Source organism: Chelonoidis abingdonii, chromosome 1 (assembly GCF_003597395.2).
Source record: "Chelonoidis abingdonii isolate Lonesome George chromosome 1, CheloAbing_2.0, whole genome shotgun sequence".
NCBI classification, from domain to species: Eukaryota; Metazoa; Chordata; order Testudines; family Testudinidae; genus Chelonoidis; species Chelonoidis abingdonii.
Genome location: NC_133769.1, coordinates 322,101,137 through 322,123,959, shown reverse-complemented (window position 1 = coordinate 322,123,959; position 22,823 = coordinate 322,101,137). Strand labels below are relative to the sequence as shown.

Sequence of the window (22,823 nt, the reverse complement as noted above, 5' to 3'; positions counted from 1 at the left end):
CGTGGGGGCTCTAGTCCTTGTGGTGCCCTCAGAGGTGGGTATGAGTTACTGGGACCGTGTACTGGGTCTGAGAGATTGTGGGGGATCCTGGTGTGGCTCTCTTACCTCCTTCCAACCAGGAGTTGGGGAGCATCTGTCCCAAATCAAGTCCCTGTGTGGGAGATAAGACACTGGGGCAATGGCTGGGTCTGGGGGATGACGAGGGAGCCTGCCCCAGCTCTCTCGTCTCCTCATCCCCAGGAATTGTGAAAGTGCATGCCACATGAGATGGGATGCTGGGTCCAGGGAAGTGGGGATGTCATTGAAAGAAACCCACCCTGACTCTTTTCTTCCTACCCCCACACCACAGCTGCTCTGGCAGCTCTCAAGTATTCACAGTACAGCATGGCAATGGTAAGATCCAGTCTATTACAATGTTCAGTGTTTTTGTCAGGCTGCCAAAATTGCTCTGAGGAACACAAGTGAGGAAAAGGAAATGGTGATTTGTAACACTTCACAACTCAGCTAAATCTGATTGAAATGTAATGGGACAAAGAAAAGGCACTGCAATAACCGTAGGGTTTCTCCCAACTGAATATCAATGACCTTCTGCAAGCAGTGGAGTTGCTAACATTTCTCAAATGAAGAGGTCTCAGTAATCCTTTAAAATGGAAATATAGTGGTTGCTGCCAGCTATCCCTATAATCATCCAAACTTAATCCAAAAACCCTTGTCTAGACTGAATTGAGAAAGCAATAAATCCCAGTGGGCACTGGAAGCCTGTAGTAGGGAAAAATCCATTCCCAACCCCAATAGGCAATCCACTTAGTGGATCTGAAAAACTGGCCAGTTTTTCCCCAAATCACCAATGAGCAATGAGTCATGTAGCAGATGATACCCAATGACATACATTAGGAAGAGAGCTGGGAAGCAGTGATGGCCAAAATGATGACCCTTGGCCTGTTTCCAGCCTAAATGTGTCCTGAGTGGAATTCACTGAAGTCAATGCCAAAACTCCCACTGACTTCAGTGGGGACAAGATTTCACCTTCTCCCTCCTCTTTCCATCCCCTGCATGACCCAGACCCCAGTGTCTGTCCACTGGAGGGGAATGGGTATGCTCAAAACACGTCGTCTTAAACTTCTAGAGGGGAAAGGGAATGGTCCACATGGTGGCAATCAAGTGCTGAAGAAGTCTCATCCCATCGCCAGTGAATGTGGTATCAATTTTATTCAGAATATTATGAGCTACTGAAATGGGCTTATAATGAAATACATTTTGTAATGTATTTGTATTTGTAGCATTCTCAGACAGAAAAATTTTAAATGAAATAGTAATCTGTAGCACAGAACAAAATTTGAATGAATGTTTTGTATACAGATATGAACTATATTTATATTTTCCAACCACATATATTTCCAGATAATAAAAATCACCTTAAAATTAAGTGAAGTATCTGAAATAAACCTGGGAAAAGCTCTGAATTCCAGGTAAGAATTAAAAATCCAAAAGATAGGCGCAACAGATCATAGCAGGATAACATAATAGGGCACTCTGTAGTGCTCAACTGTTACAGGTTTAATCCTTGACTCTGAATTTTCTTGCTTTTGTATATTTGTCTCAGATGCTTAAAATAATGTTGTCATGGAATTTTGGATTAATGTTTTTGCATAATTTACTGTAACTATATCATATTTCTGGCTTCTGCTTTTTTTTAATCCATCAACTGCTTCGGATTTTAGCGTCCATCGGTAAACTATTTCTCAATGGTCTTCAAATCAAATTAAAGTATAAATGTTAAAAAAAAAAAAAAAAAAAAAAAAAAAAAAAGAGGCTAGGGCTTTTAGAAAGCACAGATAATAAGATCTAAATTTCACAGGATCAATAGGATGGAAAGTGGCATAGTCTGCGAACCTTGCCATTGTAAATATTACAGAATGCTTTTTCAATTATAAACCATAATAAGAATTTTCTTTAATTAAAACATGTAATGTGAATCTACCGGGTACTTATTTCATACATGAAGGTTGCCAAGTAAAGCATTCCAAAGTGCTTTGATGGGCACATCAAAGTTAAAGTTGCCCTCCCAAGTTTAACTCTGTTCGTATCTGCATCCTGATTCAGTCTAGTTTTATGACTCTGCTCAGCAAGTGTGCCAGTGTTGAATATTTTTTATCCTCACTTTAATGTGTGGGAGTCAATTTTGTCAAGATCCAAATTTTTTGGGCAAGGTGTAGTCAAGGTCCAGACTCCAGCGAAAATACAAAAATAATGATAATTAATAAATAAATAAAAAAAAGATTTTGGGGTCCGTTCAAAAGTGTCTGGCAGTTTGTATTTGGACTGCGGTCTGCCTTTTGACTACCCCTGCTGTAATATGTGCTTCTCTGCCTCACTTGCCGCGTGCTGTCTGACTCCTGCAGTAACTAGGTGGGGAATCCTCTGGACCATTTAGAGTGCAACATGTAGTAGGGAGCTGCAACCAAAACAGTATATGGTTATTTTAATTCAGACTTTATTGGGAGCTTCAAAGTTGCATGGACAAAGATTCATGGCAAAACTTGCCATTATTAGGCTTTAGAGTGCCTTCGCTTTGCAGTCTGCATTCTTTTAATGTCTTTTTGTGTGTGCATAATTTCCTAGGCATTTAAAAGAGAAAAAAGATAGAATAAAAATTTCACCATTTGGAATTATTTGCTAGACAACAGCAAGAATATCATATATTATTCAGTATGATGGGTTAATTTCATACTCATCTTCACAGACACTGAGGAGCAAGGCAAGGCTCCCAACTGAGAACAAGTAAGGAAATTTTTGCCCCTGTAGCTGTAGCATCACACTAGAATGTCATATTTAGTTATGACCCCCCCCCCCAACAGTTATCTACTATCACATCTTTTGAGAATTAATGCTTTCCTGGGATACAGTCCTTTTTTGTAGCAATGTTTAAATTTAATAGTTGCTATTTTATCCAGTGGTTGATATGACGCAAGTCAGAGGCACAAACAAGAAGGGGGGAATTAGGGAGATGTATACAACTAACTTGCTGTGTAACCTATATACACAAGTCTTGTTCTGATGCAAGTTCCACAGCACAGATAATGTACTGATAACAAATAGAGCTAACGCTTAGTAGCATATTTCTTGAAGATATAGAATCCTAGTTTGGTAGAGTGTATCATAACTGTTCAGAATAGCATAATATAAAAAGATAAAATGATAATATTCGTTTATTTTGATTGTTAGTGTCCTTCTTAGGCTCTGAGTTATTTATCTTTATATTTCACTCATTACCATGAACAAAGAATCAATACTTCATAGAACAAAATAAAATTCATACCTTATTCAATCAGCTGCCCAAAAAATAACAATAAAGCCAGACCAACCCCCCCGCATCTTAGCAACCTGTCAAAAGAGTCACCATATCTCCACCCAGTCCTACCAACTGAGAAGAAAACAGAAGTAGACTGTGGCATTATATTAAAATAAAAACTTTGTAGGTGCTTTCATGTGATTGAATTTGAATGTGCAGTCTTGTGCTGATCAGACCAGGCATAGTAATATATGTAACAAAGAGAGTTTAATGGTGATTTCAATTAAAGTATTACCAGAGCATACCTGCCTGCCAGTTATCATGGCAACAGTAGTCCTATGACAGAATATGCAATATTGTATCCTTCCATTCCAGCAATCAGATTTGTAGGGTGCAAAATTCATTATTAATGTAAGTATGTGTGTGTAAAATGAGGTGTCAATTATTATTCTACTCTTTGTTTTAATTTTAAACTAAAAAATGTCTCATTTCATTAGGAAACTGCTGTGTGATCCATTCTGCTGCATTCTTGTATTATATGTGTACTCATTTGTTTGGTAACAGGAGCCCTTCACAACATTCTTTCTTAATGCAAATGATGCAAAATTTGACCATCCAGATCGAACCTTCTCTTCAGTGGCAAGATCTTGGAGAAACAGCCAAAGAGATACCTCAGATGTGAAGGTAGGTTTAATTTTATATAGATTAATTCATGTAATGTGTTGTGTTAAATAACATGGAGCTATAGTTTATGCATTTTCATTTCTGATGTTTTGTTTCATATAGACTCATAGAGGCTTTTTTTATTTACTCCCTTTGTATAATAACCCAGTATTTTATACACACTTGAAGTAGAAGGTGACTGTTAGAAAATAGAGTTGCCATAATAGAAAACAGTCAACACTTCTGTTATGTTGAGGGTTTAAAGTTGTTTTGTTTCCACAAAAACATCTGATCTAATTTAGATCAGTTAATCGGAATATGAAAAAAGGCCAATAAATTGTTCTTTCCTGCTGTTAACTCAATATTTGGCCCAGTCCATAAAACGCAGCAGAAATTGGATTTGACCTTAAAGTGTCATATTGTTATGGCTCTCCTAGCTCTGAGTTTGCATTGCCTGGGGCAATTAATAAAGCATTAATGACAAGACCCATTTAAAATGTAGGCTTTTTTGTACAGCTTTAGCTTTTACTTGACTGTGCCTGGGGATATTATGCAACAATACGCATTCGATTAAACCAACATCTACAGAATATACAGAAACAGCTGGAGAGCAGGGTAATTTTACTGTTGTTATTACTTACCTATTGTTAAATACAAAGGGTTATTGTACATATACATGGGAGCATGTCAAAAGGAAGCCCATATCTTCCAGTATTTTAAACAATAAGATCCTTTCCTGATTCTCATTTTCTCTAGTAATAAGGTTGTATTCAAAGGCTGGAGCATCCATATTAATTGTGCATGCTTTTCCTTTTAAAGCAATTTTTAAAGAGGTTTTATTGTTCCATTACTGCCACTGAGATTATTAAGTATAAACGCCAAGATTACATTAACATTAGGCATCTGAATTGACCTGACAAAACAAAGGAACTATAGAGGTGCTAGTCTCTCTTTTTATTCTGGACTTCTTTTTGCGTGAACATTACAAGTGTCTCAGAAGAGTGTGTGATCTTGTATACCATTTGTTCTGCACATCTAGGTACTACAACATTCTTTATGGATTGGATTTCTGCCTTAGCTTGAGGAAACAAATATACAATGAGATGGAAGAGGCTTAGTTTGTGTGTGTTCCATTGGATATCTATGATGTTTTAGATACTATATAGTACAAAGTGAGCAACACAGTTCTTGTTGGGTTGGAATCTCAAATGAGCTTCTTCTATATAAAAATATGTAGCAGTTTCTTCCAATTTAAAGTGTGTTTTGCTTTTGTTCTTTCAACTAAACCCGGCCTAAGTTGATTAAGTCCTCAAATATTTCACTTTACACAGTTATGTTTTTTGTTCTTTTTGTGTAACCTTGGGAAAGTTATTTTCTGTGTCTCAGTTTCCCCACCTGTGATTGGTGATAGAGACCTGAAACATGTAAAAGTCAGAAACACTTAAAAAGACTTTTATGGTAGTGTCCTGAAGCATGAGTTTGTTTGCCTATTAAATATAAGTTATTACCAAAACTAAATAGATGTTTTCATCCCTTCAAAGAGCAGGAACAGTGTATATATAACATATATAAACCTCAATTTTGGTACACCATTGTTCTGGGGCATTCCAATCAATTCTCTTCTCAGGAAGTTCAAGGAATAAACTTTGCTATGCTTTGAGATTCAGGTTACTTCACAAGATTTCAGAGATGTCAGTCTGAACTGATGAGTTTGGGCCACACAAGTCATTCAGTTTTGTCCCCAGCAATCTGTCTGTCATTCAGTTATTTGAGGAATCCATCCCACTAGATCACTGTAGAAGAAATGCTTCCCAGAATGTCATCTTAGTATATCTAATGTATATGACAGTCAGGAGGCTAAGTCCAAGAGACTTTGCCACAAGGTGAAAGCTACCTGGTTGCCCCAAGACTCAAGTTTCTGTGGTTGTAGATTGCATCCAGATTGTGAAGCTGCAGCCAGACTCTTCACCAGAACCAATGATCAGGCCCTCATTTTTGAGTAGTGTTCCTGGGGTGCTCCACTTCATATGTGCATGTGCCTCTCCCGATCAGAATTTTTTTTTTGTTAGCAGAGTCTCTTTGGCTCACGCATGCGTCCTATACATCCTTGAGCCATGCACCCAGGCTATATTGGGTTTGACCTCTCAGCTCAGTACCATAGAGGAAACTGATTCCTCTTGATACTGATGGGGCTGGAAAATCCTGGAGCTTGAAGGACAAACAGAGCTCCAACTAATCCTCGATACCATCTACACATTACAAGGAAGGCAGGAATAAGAACTCCTCCAGACCACGACTATCAAGCACAGCTCCATCATTAGTACCTGCCCAGTCAGGGCCCTTGGTATCATGCAAACAGAAGCATCAGACACCATCGGCACCAACTTTAGTATGTTGTAAATCTATGATACTCTTTGCGGCAATAAGCAAGTGACTACTGTGTTAGTACCAGTTCTCCATATGGTACAACAGGAATTTAGGTGCTTGGAAGACTTGAAATTGGAAGATGAAACAGAATTTCCATTGCTCATAGGTACCAAACACCTCTTGGTACCAAGATTCTAGTTTTGAGGCTACCATCACTCTCCAGTACCGCCTGATTCACTAGCATTTTCTGCCGGTGCCCCTACTTCCCATTCAAGGATACCAAGGGAGAGGAGGTAAACCTCCCTTCAGTCTTGTCCATTGTCCTACACATCTACATATTGTGGCAAGGCACCTTCTCAATTTCCCCAGCCTCTGCTGCTTTTAGCCCTGGTGAGACAGGCTTGGGTAATATGGTCCCCCTTGGGACACAGGGTAAGTCTGTTCCTTCTCTCCTCCAGTCCTTTTTAGCGTATTTTTCTCCCTTGTGGGAGAGAATAATGCCTCTCCTCCTGGTGAGGCTCGCTGTCTTGCTGCTCCTAACCTTCTGGCAGCAGGGCTCCTCCTCTCTCTTCTCTTGTCCCCTCCTTCCCCCCAGGGGAGGGTTTAAAAAGGTCTCAGGCAGCCCTTAGTTGGAATCAGCTGATCCTAATTTACCTCAGGTAGCTCCCTCTCAGCTGATTCTAATTGATACTTTGGTAACTCCTTCTCAGCTGAACCTAAATGACCTATAATTACCCCCCAGTTGATACGGAGGAGGGCCTTTTAACCCTCTGAGACTGATTTCTACCCCTCCCTTGCAGCTGTCTGTCCTGAGTTTATCACAGTATGAACCCACACTTTGATACTCACAGACAAAACCTGTGCACAACAGCATGGCTGGTGGGATCAACCAAGGATGCCACCCCATCTCCCAGATGGGCCCCTGCATGGCCATATAGGTGTCCCTCAGATATGTGCAGACAGTTTGCCAGATCACCAGCTCCAACAATGATATTCAGTCCTCTTCTCCTCAATAGGGACTCCAGTACAAGATGACATTTGAGGAACAGAAGGTTAGGGCAGATAAAGGGGCCACCCCTCAGACTCCTGTCTGCTCATCATCATCACAATTTGAGGTGGTCGTGCATCCAGCACCATCTAAGGCCAATGATCTCCAGAAATTTCAGGACCTCATTAAAATAGTCTTTGAATAGCAAGAATCAAGGGTTCACAATACAAGTTGCTTGACATTTTACAATGAGAAACACCATCTGGAGCTACATTACCTATTAACGAGGACCTGGCAAAGACTGTTTGTCAAACACTTGTTATGGTTCTGCCTACTTGAAAACAGGTGGCTAAAAAGTATTTTGTCCCATCCAAGGACTCTAAATTCTTATTCTTCCACCTCCACTTCATTCTGTAGTGATGGATGCAATTAACGAATAAAGTAAGCAAGTCTGTCTCATATGACTATGACCAAAAGTGCTTGTACTTCTTTGGATAGAAGTCCATAACCTCTCTATGCTACATCATAAACTATCAAGTGATCTTAGCTAAATACAATTTCACAAATTACAATAAATTTACAGCTTTTATTGATAATCTTCCACAGGAGCAAAGGGAACAATTTCAGGCCATCATCACTGAGGATCGATTACTAGCTAGATCATTATTTCAAGCATCCTTAATGCCTCAGACACTGCAGCCTGATTCATTTCCATGTGGTAGTTATGTGCAGGACGTCATGGCTCCAACTCTCAGAGTTCCTGAGAGAAATTCAGAACACTGGAGACGACCTCCCCTTCAATGGTCTGAAGCTATTTTCAGAACCCATGGATGAGTCTTTTCACACATTAAAATGTACTGTATCTGGTTTTCTACAAACCTAAGAATAAAAGAAGAGTTAGTAAGTCACAAAATGCCCAGATATTTTGCTTGGTTTAATTCTCAGAGTTTCAAAGACCCACCGAATCCCCCAGCAAGAGACATATGTTCCAGAGGAAGACAGCTGCCAATCCTCCTGCAAGTACCCCATCACCATCATCAAAAAGTTTTGATTAATCAGCCAAGGGTTCAAATCCTCCCACATCTCTAGTTCAACAACTGCAGACTTTTGCCTATCTCCCCTAATATAGAGACCGTCTTTCCCATTTCCATCAAGCGTGGAAGCAGATCATCAGAGACACAAAGGTCATAACATTTGGGTACACCATTCACTTTATGTCCCTCTCTCCATTCCATCCCCCGTCCTTATCCTTCTTCAGGGACCTTCCTCATGAGCTTTCACTGAGACAAGAAATAGACTCCCTCCTTTAATTAGGACCATTAGAGGGGGTCCACACTCTTCACAAGGGAAGGAGTTCTATTCAAGATATTTCCTTTTGCCAAAGAAAGACAGTGGAGACCAATTTTGGATTTAAGACTACTAAACAAATTTATAAAGTCTGAAAAGTTCAGGATGGTGACTTGGCAGCTGTCATCCCTTCAATAAAGGCAGGAGACTGGGTATTGGCCCTCAACCTACAAGATGCCCATTTCCATGTAGTGATTCATGCATCTCACAGAAAATACCTACAGTTTGCGATAGGCTAAGATTATTTTCAATACCGAGTACTTCCCTTTGGCCTCTCCTCAGCTCCAAGGGTGTTCTCAAAGGTCTTAGTGGTGGTAGCTGCTTACCTTCATCAGGAGGCAATTTTAGTTTTCCCATAACTTGATGACTGACTGATCAAGGGCTGATCATATGAAGCAGTACTATAATCCACTCAGATGGCCCTTTTTCTTTTCCTGAAATTGGTTCTTCAGTTAAATGTAAGAAAATCCACGTTAAGTCCTTTATAGAAAATACAGTTCATAGGGGCATCCTAGGATTCATTGACAGCCAGAGCCCACCTCCCCAGGGACAGATTCATAACATTATTAAATCTGGTCAGGACCATTTAAGGGAGTCCTTGTATCTCAGTATCTTAGTACCTCAGTAAGGAACTGTCAAAAAGGTCTGTTCACTGGCCAGCAACAGCTTAGACAAACAACTCTTGGTTCCCCTTCATGTAAAGGACTCCCTAGAGTGGTGGAAAGATCAACTCAGTGTTGGTGCAAGCATTCCTTTCCTTCATCTAACTCTGACAATCACCATGACAGTGGATGCATACCTGTTGAAATGTGGGTCTCACCTCAGTACTCCCACAGCTCAGAGCAAATGGTGACCTCAGGAAACCAGTGACCACATCAACCTGTTGGAACTCTGGGCAGTCAGGAATGTCTGCCTTCATTTTCTTCCCCTCATCAGAGGCAAGTCAATCAGAATCACGATGGACAATGTAGCCTGCATGTTCTATATTAACAAGTATGGGAGAGCAGGGTCCACCTCCCATTTCCTCTCCCAAAACACAAGTCAGGTACATGACCTCAACTTAGGGGGTCCTCCACCTCAGAGCATGGTTCCTTGATGGTGTGTGGCATTAGAATCTATCTGTTCTGTGGAAGTACAAGTGTTACTGATCAATAAAAAGGAATCAACCCAAGTCACTTACCTGTAGAAGTGGAAGAGATGCAGCCAGTGGTGTCAATGCCAGCAGCTCATATCCAAATCCTCATCTCTCTCAGCTACCATGGATTAACTTGTTGGACCTAAAGAAATCAGCATTATCAGTTAGCTCAATCAAGGTTCATTTGATCTCAATATGAGCTTTTTATATTCCAGATAAAAGGGTTTTCTATATTTGCTTACCCTGTGTCTTCAAGCTTTATTAAAGATTTGGTGAACCTCTACCCCGCAAGTCAAAGACCTCTCCCCACTGAATTGGAATCTCAACTTAGATACCTCATGAGACCTACATTCAAACTGATGGCAATGCATTCTTTGCTTCACTTATCCATGTAGACAGGTTTTATAGTGGCTCCATGTTGGCCCATAGAGTAAGGGAAATTGAGGCCTTAATGGCAGATCCCCCTTTATGGTGTTCTTCAAAGACAAGGTTTCTTTATGATCCCATCCTGAATTTTTACCTAAGATGATATTGGACTTTTATCTGAACCAAACCATTTATCTACCGATATTTTTCTCCAAACTACATAAGTCTCAGCAGGAGACCTCTTTTCATACGTTAGATGTCAAACACTTCTTAACCGCATTTCTAGATAGAACCAAGCAATTTCAGAAGTCCTCTAGACTGTTTGTTTCCATAGCAGATAGATCCAAAGGGTTCACAATCTCCACCCAGAGATTGTCTATTTGGATCTCTGAGTCTGTTGTTGCTTGTTATGATGAAGCCAGTGCTCCCACAGGGTGATAGTGCACTCTACCAGGTTGCAAGCAACATCCATGGTATTACTCAGAAATATTCCAATATCTGAGATATGTAAGGCCACTACATGGGCTTCAATAAATACATTTTCTAGGCAATGTGCCTTGATCCATGCTGCTAGATCTGATGTGGCACTGGGAATTCTGGTTCTATCATCCGTTCTGAACTCAATTCCAAAGCTCCCTTCTCCCTGTGGACTTCAGAGTCACCTGAAGTGAAGCACCCATAGGGACACGACTCAAAGAAGACAAGATTCCTCCCCCTGTGCAGTAACTGTTTTTCTTCAAGATGTGTGTCTATGTGGGTGCTCCACTACCTGCCCTCATTCTCCTCTGCTTTGGACTGTTCTCTGTGGGAGGTTTGAATAGAGAAGAAACTGATGGTGATTCACCTGTGCAGCCACGTATCGTGTTGGTGCACAGTATCAGGGATGTATAGGATGCATGTGCAGGCCCAGTACACACTGAACAAAAAATCTGTAATCAAGGGCTCGAGAGGCACATCTGCACCTGAAGTCAAGTTCCCCCAAGGACCGAAGTTTTAAAGAAGCACAGTTACTGCACAGGGTCAGTAACCTTTTCTTCTAATTTATAGAAAACATAATGTAGTTTCAAAATAGGGATATTTTTGTTTACCACCTAAAATGTCATAGAGTTGCACAGAGGTTTAGCTATACAATTCCCAAATAAAAGGCAAATGGAAATTATGTGGCTAAAATCCCATAAAGGTGCTTAGAAAATTTAATGTTTAACATTCAGTTTTTTCTTTTACTATTAAATCCTCTTTAGTTTCTAGAAACTTTATGGTTAAACTATTACTGCTAGCATGCCCTTAAGAAAATGTATTATTAATGGTTGTGCCAAATATTTCTTACACACTGTCACAACATTTTGGGAATCCTATTTACGTACTTTAAAGAAGAGATGGTCCTGTGAGTTGCAAAGTTTGAATTTGGACTCAAAATGAAATTTCCCCCAGAATCTGGGAAGGAGGGGAGGGAGTGGGACCTGGGGGTTTCGCTCCACCCATTACAGAGATGATAACCAATTCTGTGAAGTGAGGACCAGAACTTACTCAAAATTCAAGGTTTTGAGATCTGGAGTTCTGATTTTTTCCATCTTTAATTTAAGTAGAATTGCCCGGTAAGTATTCAAATTATATTAAAAGTATGTATTGACATGAGGTGTTTTTCACATAGTTCATGAATATGAAGATATTTTAAGAGGAGCATATTTAGTAAATGACAATACACTAGTTTGATAGTGTAGTGATAAAACCCTTTTACAGTTAGATTAAACATACTTTGGGCCAAACTTGCTGGCATATTTGGTACCACTATTCAATATACTGCTTTACCCAACGTAGTTATAGAATACTTACCCCAAGGATCTTAAACTCAATTTACTTAGGGCCAGTGCCAGTCCTCAAATCCTCCTAGTGGGCCAATGTCACTGAGGATGGTGTTCAGAAAAAAAAAATTATATTATATTTTTTTATTTTGAATTTCTTAGAAATAATAAAACTGTCATACAACTTTATACAGTTCTTCGCCTGCCAGAGTGTTTTTAATATTTGCCAGACACCTGGCAGTACTTCAGTTCTGTCAGTTTGTTGATGTTTGACCTAAGTGACTGAGCAGTTGAAACCTTCAGGATTACAGCAAGGTGTGCATCAGATAGTCGTGTTCAGTGTTTTGATTTGTTTATATTCATTGTGGAAAAAAGTGATGCTGCCTCCATGGCTGAATCTGCCTGGCAGCTAATGATGCTAACTCTGCCCAGTGACTAGTGATGGTATCTTTGTCCGTCTCCCCCAACCAATGGGAGCTGTGCAGGGCAGCACCTGCAGCATACAGAACTGGGAGCGTGGCTGCATGGGTCTCAGCCTAAATGGAGAGGTTCTTGGGCCGCAGATGACCCCTGACTTACACAAAGCCAATACTGGTGCTACAGTACAAAACATTTCCTTTGGGTAAACAGTGTGTAAAAACTCCTTGTTATACAATATTGAGCTTCCTGGTCCAAAGACTTTGTCCAGTTCAGGCGGAGGGCTTTTAATGAAGCCAAGTTATAAGACTAATATTATAATAGCTAACATATCACTGTATCAAAATTCCACCTTAAGTAGTCTGTTTTTCTTTCGGTTCTATTACACAGATCTTATGGTTCTAGAGAAAAGCTTTTTATAGGTGTTGAATAGAGCAACTGTTATGCTTTCATTGCTGGACAACTCATTACTTTAATTTATGTAGACGAATTGAAGGGAGTACTAAGAAGAGCAGCAAAATGTTTAAGGAACTGGACAAATTGATTTACGGAGAAAAATTAAAAGAAATGTATATGGTTTGGCTAAGTGATTCTAAAGGGGGACATAACATACAAATACTTCAGATAAAGAGTGAAAACTTCAGAGAAAAAGAGGAATTTCTCATAGACAAAGAGCTACAAGTAAGAGCAATGGGATGAATTTTATAAAAGGAATATTTGAGCAACATACTATGAGAACTTGCTGACAGTGAAATTTATTTGTTTGTGCCACAGATTCTCAATGGAAGTAGTACAAGGCCCTATTTCTTAAGAGACTGGGCAAAGCATTAGGAAATATATTCTAGAGCAGTCATGACTTGGCAAGAAGATAGATTCTGTAGGACCTTTCCATCTCTAAAGTCTGTTTCTTAGTGATAAATCAAGAGTGAATGTAGCAGCTAATTGTTGCTGCTGTTTATGGCTTAAGACCTTAATGAGGTGCATTTCTCAATGCCATGACATCAGGGTGAATTTCTCCTGATGACACACAGAGTATTCTACAAAAAGAAAGGAAGCTGCACTGTTATTAATTCTAGAAATATCTCATTTCTTGAGATCTGTTTGTTACTGCTTGGATCTCTTTGTATACTTTTGGCCCATGTTGTCAAGTACTCTTGCAGAATTTTTATTCTTTAATTTAGATTGTTAGTCTTACTGTCACATTCTTAAGATGCTGCTTTTTAGTCTTCAAATATTGAGGGGGAAGATGGGAGGTGGTGGTTTCTAGTAGAAGTAAACTTGGTTAATTAAAAGTAATTGGAGCTCTCTCAATTTGAAATAGCTAAACATCCACATTCTCTTGCTTCATAATTTCCACTCTTTACACAGTAGGTCTGAAAATCATTGGACTGAGGTGGGATGAAAATAAATAGCATGTAAATAGGCAAAAATTCTTTGTGAATGTATCTGCATGTACAATAAATATGATGCTTAATGTGTGTACTATATCAGAGTTTGCAACAGATTTCTCTGAAACTTCATTCTAGCTCCACCTATGATCCCTGTAGTTCCACATGTGACTCTTTAGAGGAGATTATTTGTTAATGTAATCCCACTTACCATACAATGGGCACACTATAAAAGTTTTACTAATTCTACTGATATTCACCATTATGTGTATTAGATATAAAATACCTCTCAAACCAGTAAAATCTTCGAAAATTGGTAGTAATGTTAAATGTAACTATAGTAAATGCACCAGTTTCATTTTTTTTAAATGAATCTGAGCTGAAAACCTATTGGTCTGAGCAAATTAAAATGGCAGAGATTACAAAATTCTTCAAAAATAGCGTATATATGCATATATATCCTTTAAAATTAGTAGTAGTATGTGCTGGAATGTTACCCTAGCTTCAGCTTTCATGTAATATATGTACATTCAGAAAAATACATGCTTTTAAAAATTCTTTATCACACTGTCTGATAAAAAGTCTAACAGTTTATATTATGAATATGTTGATAGTATATTGAGATTTATTTTGAGAAAGAGGATGAATCAGGTAATTTTTAATTGTCAATGTAGGTTTGTAAATTGAAATTCTAAAGCTGAACAAACAAAGAAAGCCCACAACATTAGCCTGCTCTACTTTTCCACTGCACCCTTAATATTTTAAAATATATTTTAATCTCTTTTTAAAAATATAGTTCTTAAATTGCACCAAATAGCCATCTGACATTTGCCTGTCAATGTGTATTTATTTGAAAAATTGCCGTTATGACACACTTTCTTTCTTGCAGTTTCTTCAATAGCTAAAATGTTTCACATTGAGATAATGAAAACAAAGCTGTGATAGTTTGATCTGTTTGTAAAAAGCAAACAGTAATTTGCACTTAATGCTATCCCATGGATTAGGTGCAATACCTTTACAAAATCTAACATATTATAGAATTATGTGAACTGCATGATTAAAGATTTATTTACAGTTTTTGCTCAGTGTATTTGCACTGTTTGGGTTCATTTTTAAAGAGACCAATTTACCTGACTTGAATCGAACAGAATTAATACAGTATGTGCTATATCAGCATGGTAACACACAAGGGAGAACCTGGATAAAATAGTTTATTTTATTGTATCTCTCTTTATTAATGTCGGCCTTCTCCTCTGGTAATCAGTGGAAGCTGGAAGAAGAATGAATGTTAGTAGAATGACCTTTCAGGAAACAAGTCACCTGGAAATGACCATAAGTTGGCCAGTCAGGTTCACATCTTTTTTTCCCCTTCCCTCCTCCCCTCCAGTTTTTGGTAACACTGAAATCCAAAGAACTTACTGTTCAGACACTAATGTTTCCTACTGCCTCTCTAACTTGTTATATTACTTTTTGAATAGAGTTTGTAGGTGTCAGGAAAGGTAGCTATGACAAAATGTCATTAAGGTGACATAGTGCAAATTAATACAGTTAATGGAGGTACTCCTGACTGACTCATTGACCCAATATGAGGCGGTTGTGGAATTAATGGATGCCAGGGGATCAACCATTTAGGAAAAAAAGAAAGAAATAGCAGCTTAAAATCTTGAAGTGAATTATATTAGAAAAGTGAAAACGTCTGTGTTGGATTTGATTTTACTAGTAGGCCATAAAATGGTATACTCTTAGCAAAACATATTAAACTGAAATGTCAGATTTGATGCAAGTGGTATACAATTATGATAGTATTAATAGTGGTCTTCTATCACTCCAAGACATACTTTTAAAGTTTAATTCCTAAGTACCTCAGCTTTATCACACGCTAGTAAATTAAAAAATGTGTTTGGGGATGTTTTCTCGTACAAAGACACAAGGCATATAATACTATTAAATATACCTCAGGGTTTTAGTATAGCTATTAGAATAAACTAGTGATTACATTTACGGACATGAAATGTCTGTTATAAAATTCATTTTACCATTTTTACACTCCTTCATAGCTTTACTGCATCATTCTTCATTTGAGAAAATCTAAGCTACTAGAGCTGCTTACAAGGTAGCTGGCTATTAAGTGATAGAAAGCTAACCTGTCTTATTAGATGTGTGAATGAAAGAGAGCACAGGAGGTTACCAGTTTCTGAGATGTCAAGGCATACTAGATAGAAATGGCCTCAAATGGATTTAGATCACTAGAATCCCTAGTTTTATTAACTCTTTGAACACTAGACAGGGCCAGTGCTTCCATTTAGGCGATCTAGGCAATTGCCTAGGGCACCAGGATTATTGGGGGGCGGCATTTTGCTGGAAGGGCGGCAGGCGGCTCTGGTTGACCTGCCGCAGGCGTGCCTGCGGATGGTCTGCTGGTCCCGCGGCTCCGGCAACTCCACCAGAGCAGCGGGACCAGCAGACCCTCCACAGGAATGCCTGCGGCAGGTCCACCGGAGCCGCGGGACCAGCCTGCGGGGCGCCAAAATGGCCGTGTGCCTAGGGCGCCAAAAACACTGGTGCCGGTCCTGACACTAGATATTTATTTTGGTATGAAGTAATACATAACAGATTATGCCATCTGAAAAATTTGTTTGGACCCTTTTACCTGTTTGGCAATAGTCAAGGAGCCTGTAGCTATCCTGCATATGTTAGTCTATGCAAAAGTATACTTCAGTTGAACAAAATACAGTTAAGGATATATTTGTAAAGGAAATCCATTGGTATATAGATACTTTTAATATGTCCATTTTTATTTAATATTTATGATTTGTGAATGTTTTCCCCTTCATTGCCCCAATTGATACCTACAAGCTGGTATAGGTGTTAGGGAACCTTTTTGAGTTACAGTATATCACATTTACCATTTCATCCTGATCTATATAGGCTCATGTACTGTTTGAAGCTGCTGTGGTTTAGGAAGAAAATACTTTTAGATTTTGGCTCTCATCAGCATTTTATTCTATATTGGTGGCTTTTCTGAAAAGATCAACTTCTTAAACAATGGCCACTTTGAACAGTGAGAAACTTCATAGCTTGGATTGAAGCAATCTGTTTATAGAAAGCATCAACAGACAACAGAGCCGTGGAGGCCAACTTTTGGTAGATATACCGTTGCTGATCTGCCAGATGCTTTTGACTGGTATTCCAAGATACTTTAAACATGAACTTCTTCACCAGTGCTCCCTTTCTACTGGGCAGAAATTGGGGTTTGTAGCAGTCCATTATTTGATGGAAAATTACAGAATCCATATAAATGAATGGGAAGCAGGAGATACTGTTGGTTTAGATAAGGTTTTAGCGTTCCATCTAAAGCCCCTTGAAATCAGTGAAAATGCTTGCATTTAGTTTATTTCTGGGTGATATATATTTGAAAAAATGTAACAGGGCTCAATAGGTCCAAACCATGTGATTGTAAAGTTGGATATGCACATCTTGGAAATAATCTGCTTCCAATATCCACATGTAATAAACTAAAAGGGTATATCCTGGTCTGACACTGGACAACTCAAGTAGATAGTATTCTGTACTACCACATGCAAGACTTAGGTTTAGTTACCCCTCTCCTGATCTCCATCCTAGCAGATTAGGGCATGTTCTTCAGAGTGATGTGCTCACCTTAATTGAATGGTATATTTTTGCTTTCTGGCTCCAAATGGAGTTTCTGTCTAGTCCTCAACAAGCAGAATTATAATCTCAAATGGAGAAAGACAGTTAAGCTTTTTACCAAGTATGACAATTAAAAGCTCAAGTTGAATGTGTACAATTTAACACGGAAGAACATTGTATTAAAATGGAACATATGATTGGTCCTGAAATAAAAATTCAAAAGTTTCTCTGAGTTCCAAGTTGTTCTCTCCTTACAGATTTACAGAGATTAAAACTATTTAGAAATGTGGGATGAAGCACTTGATAAATTTAGCTAGGTTTTATCTTTAGCTGCCAACAATATCGAAAGTGATTATCACAAAGGATAGAAGACTTTAGAATGTCTAGTATCCAAATAACAAAGAACTGGACTGAAGTGTAACAAATGTTGCCTCTATCTTTAAAAAAGATGTTAGGCGTGACTTTGGGAATTACAGACCAGACTTTTCTATTAGGAAAGTAAAACATTTAAAAATGGAATTATATAAATGAACATGATATGATAAGGACATTTGTAAAAGAAAATCCCTTTGCCAGTTGTACAGCAGCATTACATTTGTAAAGGAAAATCTTACCTCTGTAATCTACTAGAATTCTATAACCATATCAACAAAATAGTGATTGGGGAAAACCAGGTAGCATTCATTTGGCCTTTCAAAGAGCCTTTGATAAAGTTCCCCAGAAGATGCTTTGAGGGAACTAATGGCCATATGATGAGAGGTAAAATATTGTCCTAAATTAGAAACTGATGAAGAGGTAAAAAACACATGAGTAGGAATAAATGGTCAGTTTTCAAAATGGCAGAAAGTTAAGAGTGGGATACCTCAGGGTAGTGGTCAAGAAAGCAAACAAAATAATGAATGGGAATGAAAGTAATTCTGGAAATATCATACTGTTTTCACATACATGGATATTATTCCCTGATCTGAAATACTATGATCAGTCCGCTCACCTTGTTTCAAAAAAGGATTATCAGGAATAAAAGGTGTTTAGAGATGAACAACAAAAAGGGAATAGCAGCCTGGAGAGACTGACATATGAAGAAAGATTAAAAGACTGGTACTGCTTAGTTTCCAGAGAAGATAAATAACAGAGTTCATGCTAAATGACTACAAAATAATAAATTGTATAAAGGGTAAATAAAATGCTCCTGTTGACCCTTTCTCACCCTACAGGGACAAAGAGACATTGAATTAATGTGAATGGCATCACATTTTAAATTGGTAATTTATTAATATATAATTGCTTAGAACTCTTTGCCACAAGGTATCATTGAGGGCCAGATGTTAGTAGAGTTCAAGAAGAGATTGGACATTTATTTGGATAATGCAAAATGTACAGTTACATCAGCTGCAGGAGTTTCCCAGTCTGGCTCTATGACTGAGAAGCTGCAGAGACTATATGTCGTCTTATACGTTAATAGAACAGCCAGCTATATAAAAATGTTGTAGCCAGTCAAAACATCAGCAATATGCACTGCATGGATTTTGTTCAAAATTTAAATGAAGATTTTTTTTTAAATTAGAAGTCAGTTTTTCCATTGTTGTATTCCATTTCGTTTTAATTATTTTGAGATGACATACTTTCACCACTCTGAGGCCAGCAGGCATCTGGAGGACCTCTGAGGACTGTGATTTGCACTACAGCATGTGTTGCTTTGCGGCAACTCATTAGTCCACAGTTAGGAGTGGTTTTGCTGAGCTCTGGAAAGATAATCAGGCCCCGTGCTGTCCCTGTGAGAATGGACAAACAGGGGTTCTTCAAGAATCTAAGAAGTGATGGGATGAGAGTCAGAAGGAGAATGGACAATTTGTTTTCAACCATATCAGAATGAATTTTTAGAAAACTTTTCAAGTAAACAAATTAGAGATGGTAATATAACAAGTTAGGATTCCCAGCCAAATAGTCTGTGTTTAACCCAATATGATATTCAGGGTTTGTATCTTTTTTACTTTGTTTGTTTTACTGTTAAATGTATGAAATATTTCTTCAAAATATTATTGTTTTATGTAGTTACAGGCTATATAATGAGCGTAACGCATGTTCAGGCATGTCTCATTTAATTACTATTTTACATTGGCTAAATATTAATTAATGTTGTGGTTTTTAGTCTAATTGGAATCATACGTTTTTCATACAGCATGAATGGTATAAGAGAACCAAATAAGTTGTTCCACTAAAAATACCTAAAATTTTTATGTAAATATTCATATATTTGTTTTTAATGATAAAACTTGAAAGGGCCTTCTGTGCTTTAACTGGTCTAGTCTCTGTAGGGTTGCGGATCAGATTTAATTAGAGACTTTAGTGTCTGCAGTGATTTTTTTATGCTCTGTGTGTTTGCAGCCTCTGAAAAGACCACAAAGAGATTAAGGTTTCAGGTGCTGTGTCATCAGTTTTGATCATGTTTCACAACAGAATGCCCTAATGCTTTTAATAATGTAATTTAGTGAATTTAATCCCTATCTAGATATTAGAGAAAAGATGGTGGGGTTTAAAGCTGTAGCTTTTTCTATTATTGCAATTCAGCACCAGCTGCTTCAATAATAGGCACCTACAAATTGAGATATTTATGGTGTCAAAATCATTGAATTTCAGCTTAGGACCTCCTTCAAACTGTGATAAACTTCACAGTGGGCACTACCTAAATATTAATACCAGCTCAGATTTGCTTCCTGTTTACTGAGCTTTCATAATTCAAGTTGCATGTATTTAAATTTTAAAGACATTTTGCCATTCTCACAGCTTCCTATCCATATTTGAATGTTGTTGACTACAGAAAAGTCCACTCACCTGAAACTGTTTTTGTTTATCATCATGTGCCATCTTTTTATCCATAAAATTGTGTTATATATGTTAATGCAATGGATACTATGAAAAAAAAAAAAAAGCAAAGAAACATTAGGATTAAAATATAACCTTCTTTTCCATTAAGATTTCACAGGTTCTTCCCTTTTAAAATAGTTTTGTTAAACAGAAGTGGAAGATCTCTGATTACTTTCTAACATATTTAATTTAACAAAGGGTGTTATCATTTATTGAAACAAGATTGAGGAAGACAAAAACTGTTCAATATATTATAACAAAATGTCTGCTCAAAGTTAAGTACAAGAAAAAATATTATAAAAATTCTTCCTTAAACATCTCTTGTCCACAGAAATATAAATAATGCAAGTATGATTTTGTGCAAATGGGGAAGATTGTTTTTCTTATACGGTTATTGTATGAGAAACAGAAATTCTGAAAATTTTAAGTATCATGCAGCTGTTCTGTACATATGCAAGGTAACACATTATGCTTTCTCTCTGGCAGGAGTTAATTCCAGAGTTTTACTACCTACCAGAGATGTTTGTCAACAGTAACGGATATAATCTAGGTGTCAGAGAGGATGAAGTTGTTGTAAATGATGTTGAGCTTCCCCCTTGGGCAAAGAAGCCCGAAGACTTTGTCCGGATCAACAGGATGGTAAGAGGGATTTTAGTTAAGCTTTAGTAACAAGTTCAGTGTTTTAACAAGCTAACATATCACTGGCTTTTCACCTCTTCAGAATTAGGGTTAAAATGCAAGAAGAAAAAGTCAGGGAGGAGTTTCCATTCAGCTCTTATTTAATAGGACTCTTTATTGTACAATGATTTTTCTTTAATGAGGACCAATAATGGAATTGTAAATTTGGTTATTTGCTCTCTGAGGACAAAGCAATTTGATGGGCCTCAGTTGGACAGTGTAAAATATTCTGCAGAATTAAGAGCCCAGTCCTGCAAAATACTGAACATTTGCTGCAAATAAACACAATGGGAGTTTGCAGGAAGTACTCAGCTCCTTGCATGATTGGACACTGTTCAGTTTCCATTCAAAAGGAATTAATTGTTTATGCAGGAATACTGAGCTACTGTGCCAAGTACTATATTTTCTGAACGAGTTTTGCAAAAGTACCCTTCCATCACAAATCACTACCAAGTGTGCAGAACTGTAGCTATGAAACACCATAAAGTGTACTTTTTTGCATAAATAAAATATTTGTCAGTAAATTAACATACTTTCAATGAAAAGATATAGCAGTTTTAAGAGGAAACTGTTTATTCTTCTCTGTTTTCAGCCATGGTATTTCACCTTCTGGGTATCTATCAAATTATGTTGGTAACAAAGTGGCTTGATTAGTAGTATTAATATGTGTATTTACGCTTTTTCATGAAATAATAATAGAATTTTAGTGGTGCATATTCAGTAGTGTTTTTCACTACCTAGATCTGTATTTTCTCTGATCACATGATCAACAATTGTTTATACTTTGCAAGGCTGTTCATAATAAACCAAGCTTTCGAAAGGTAATCTGACCTTCAACACACATTTTCTCCTAGAATTAAAATCCGTGTTAAGTAAAATTATTCACATTTATTTCATCTGCCTATATTAGCAGATTTTCTTACATATGTTACTGTTTGTTAATGATCAAATGAATAATATGATATATATTTTTAACATTTTTAGAAAAAGGAAAGTATTTCATACACTGTATCACAGTTCTCAACAACTTAATTCCTGACTATTTTCCTGAAATGGATCTGAATCAAAATACCCACTACTTACCTGTCCCTATAGATTCCCTCAATATATGCGTACCCAAGAGGTGTACAGATCTATCTGCTTGGAGACCATTGCCTAAAACACCTTTTAGGAGGAATGCCACTCATCAGCTTATTGATTTACCAGGGAACAGTGCTTCTGGGATTCACATAAAAACAGCCCTCTAAAGTTCAAAAGAATAACTGAATATTAAAACACCTGTCCTATTTTATAACAAAACACCAGACACACATGAAAGAGGACAGTCCTGCACTGTTAGGGAGACACTAAATGGTATTTTCCTTCTAAAATATCTGACTGTAAATTTTTTGTTTTATAAACATTTTTATTTTAACAGTCTTTATAAAAGTTAATAGTTACCACAGACAATGGCAATATATGGGTCGCAATCTTAATCTCATCAAAGTCAAGAAGAGTGTTACTGTTGACTTCAGTGAGAGTAGCAGCAACTCCATTTTCTTTGATTCCTTACTGAAAGAAAATAACAAACCACCACCTTTTGGAGAAAATAATTAAACACATTATTCAATTCCTACATGAAATTTTAGAAATAATTTTTATTCTTTTATATTAAAATCTGTCTCTCATTTTATATGTTTAAAGGTGTAAAATTTTAAATGGGGAACAAAGACAATATGTGATGAGAAACAGATTGAATGTATGCATGATGTGCTAATCTGTGATTTCTATGCTGCCATTTTGTTTCTGCTTTTGGAAAAATACCTTAAGGGGTTCTCTCTGTAGAGATATTGTGCTGAGATATTAATGGTTGTTGGAGAAAACA

At 37.6% G+C, this 22,823-nt stretch overlaps 1 protein-coding gene across 10 annotated transcripts in view; it reads left to right on the top strand.

Moving 5' to 3' along the window:
- NBEA (neurobeachin) overlaps positions 1-22,823 on the top strand; it is an 862,398-nt gene that overhangs the window by 764,660 nt on the left and 74,915 nt on the right. For all 10 annotated transcript variants that reach the window (XM_075061639.1, XM_075061640.1, XM_075061634.1 and 7 more), the window contains 2 exons: positions 3,857-3,976; positions 20,768-20,920. In XM_075061639.1, coding sequence (XP_074917740.1) covers positions 3,857-3,976; positions 20,768-20,920 — 273 coding nt within the window. The remainder of the gene's footprint in view (positions 1-3,856; positions 3,977-20,767; positions 20,921-22,823) is intronic.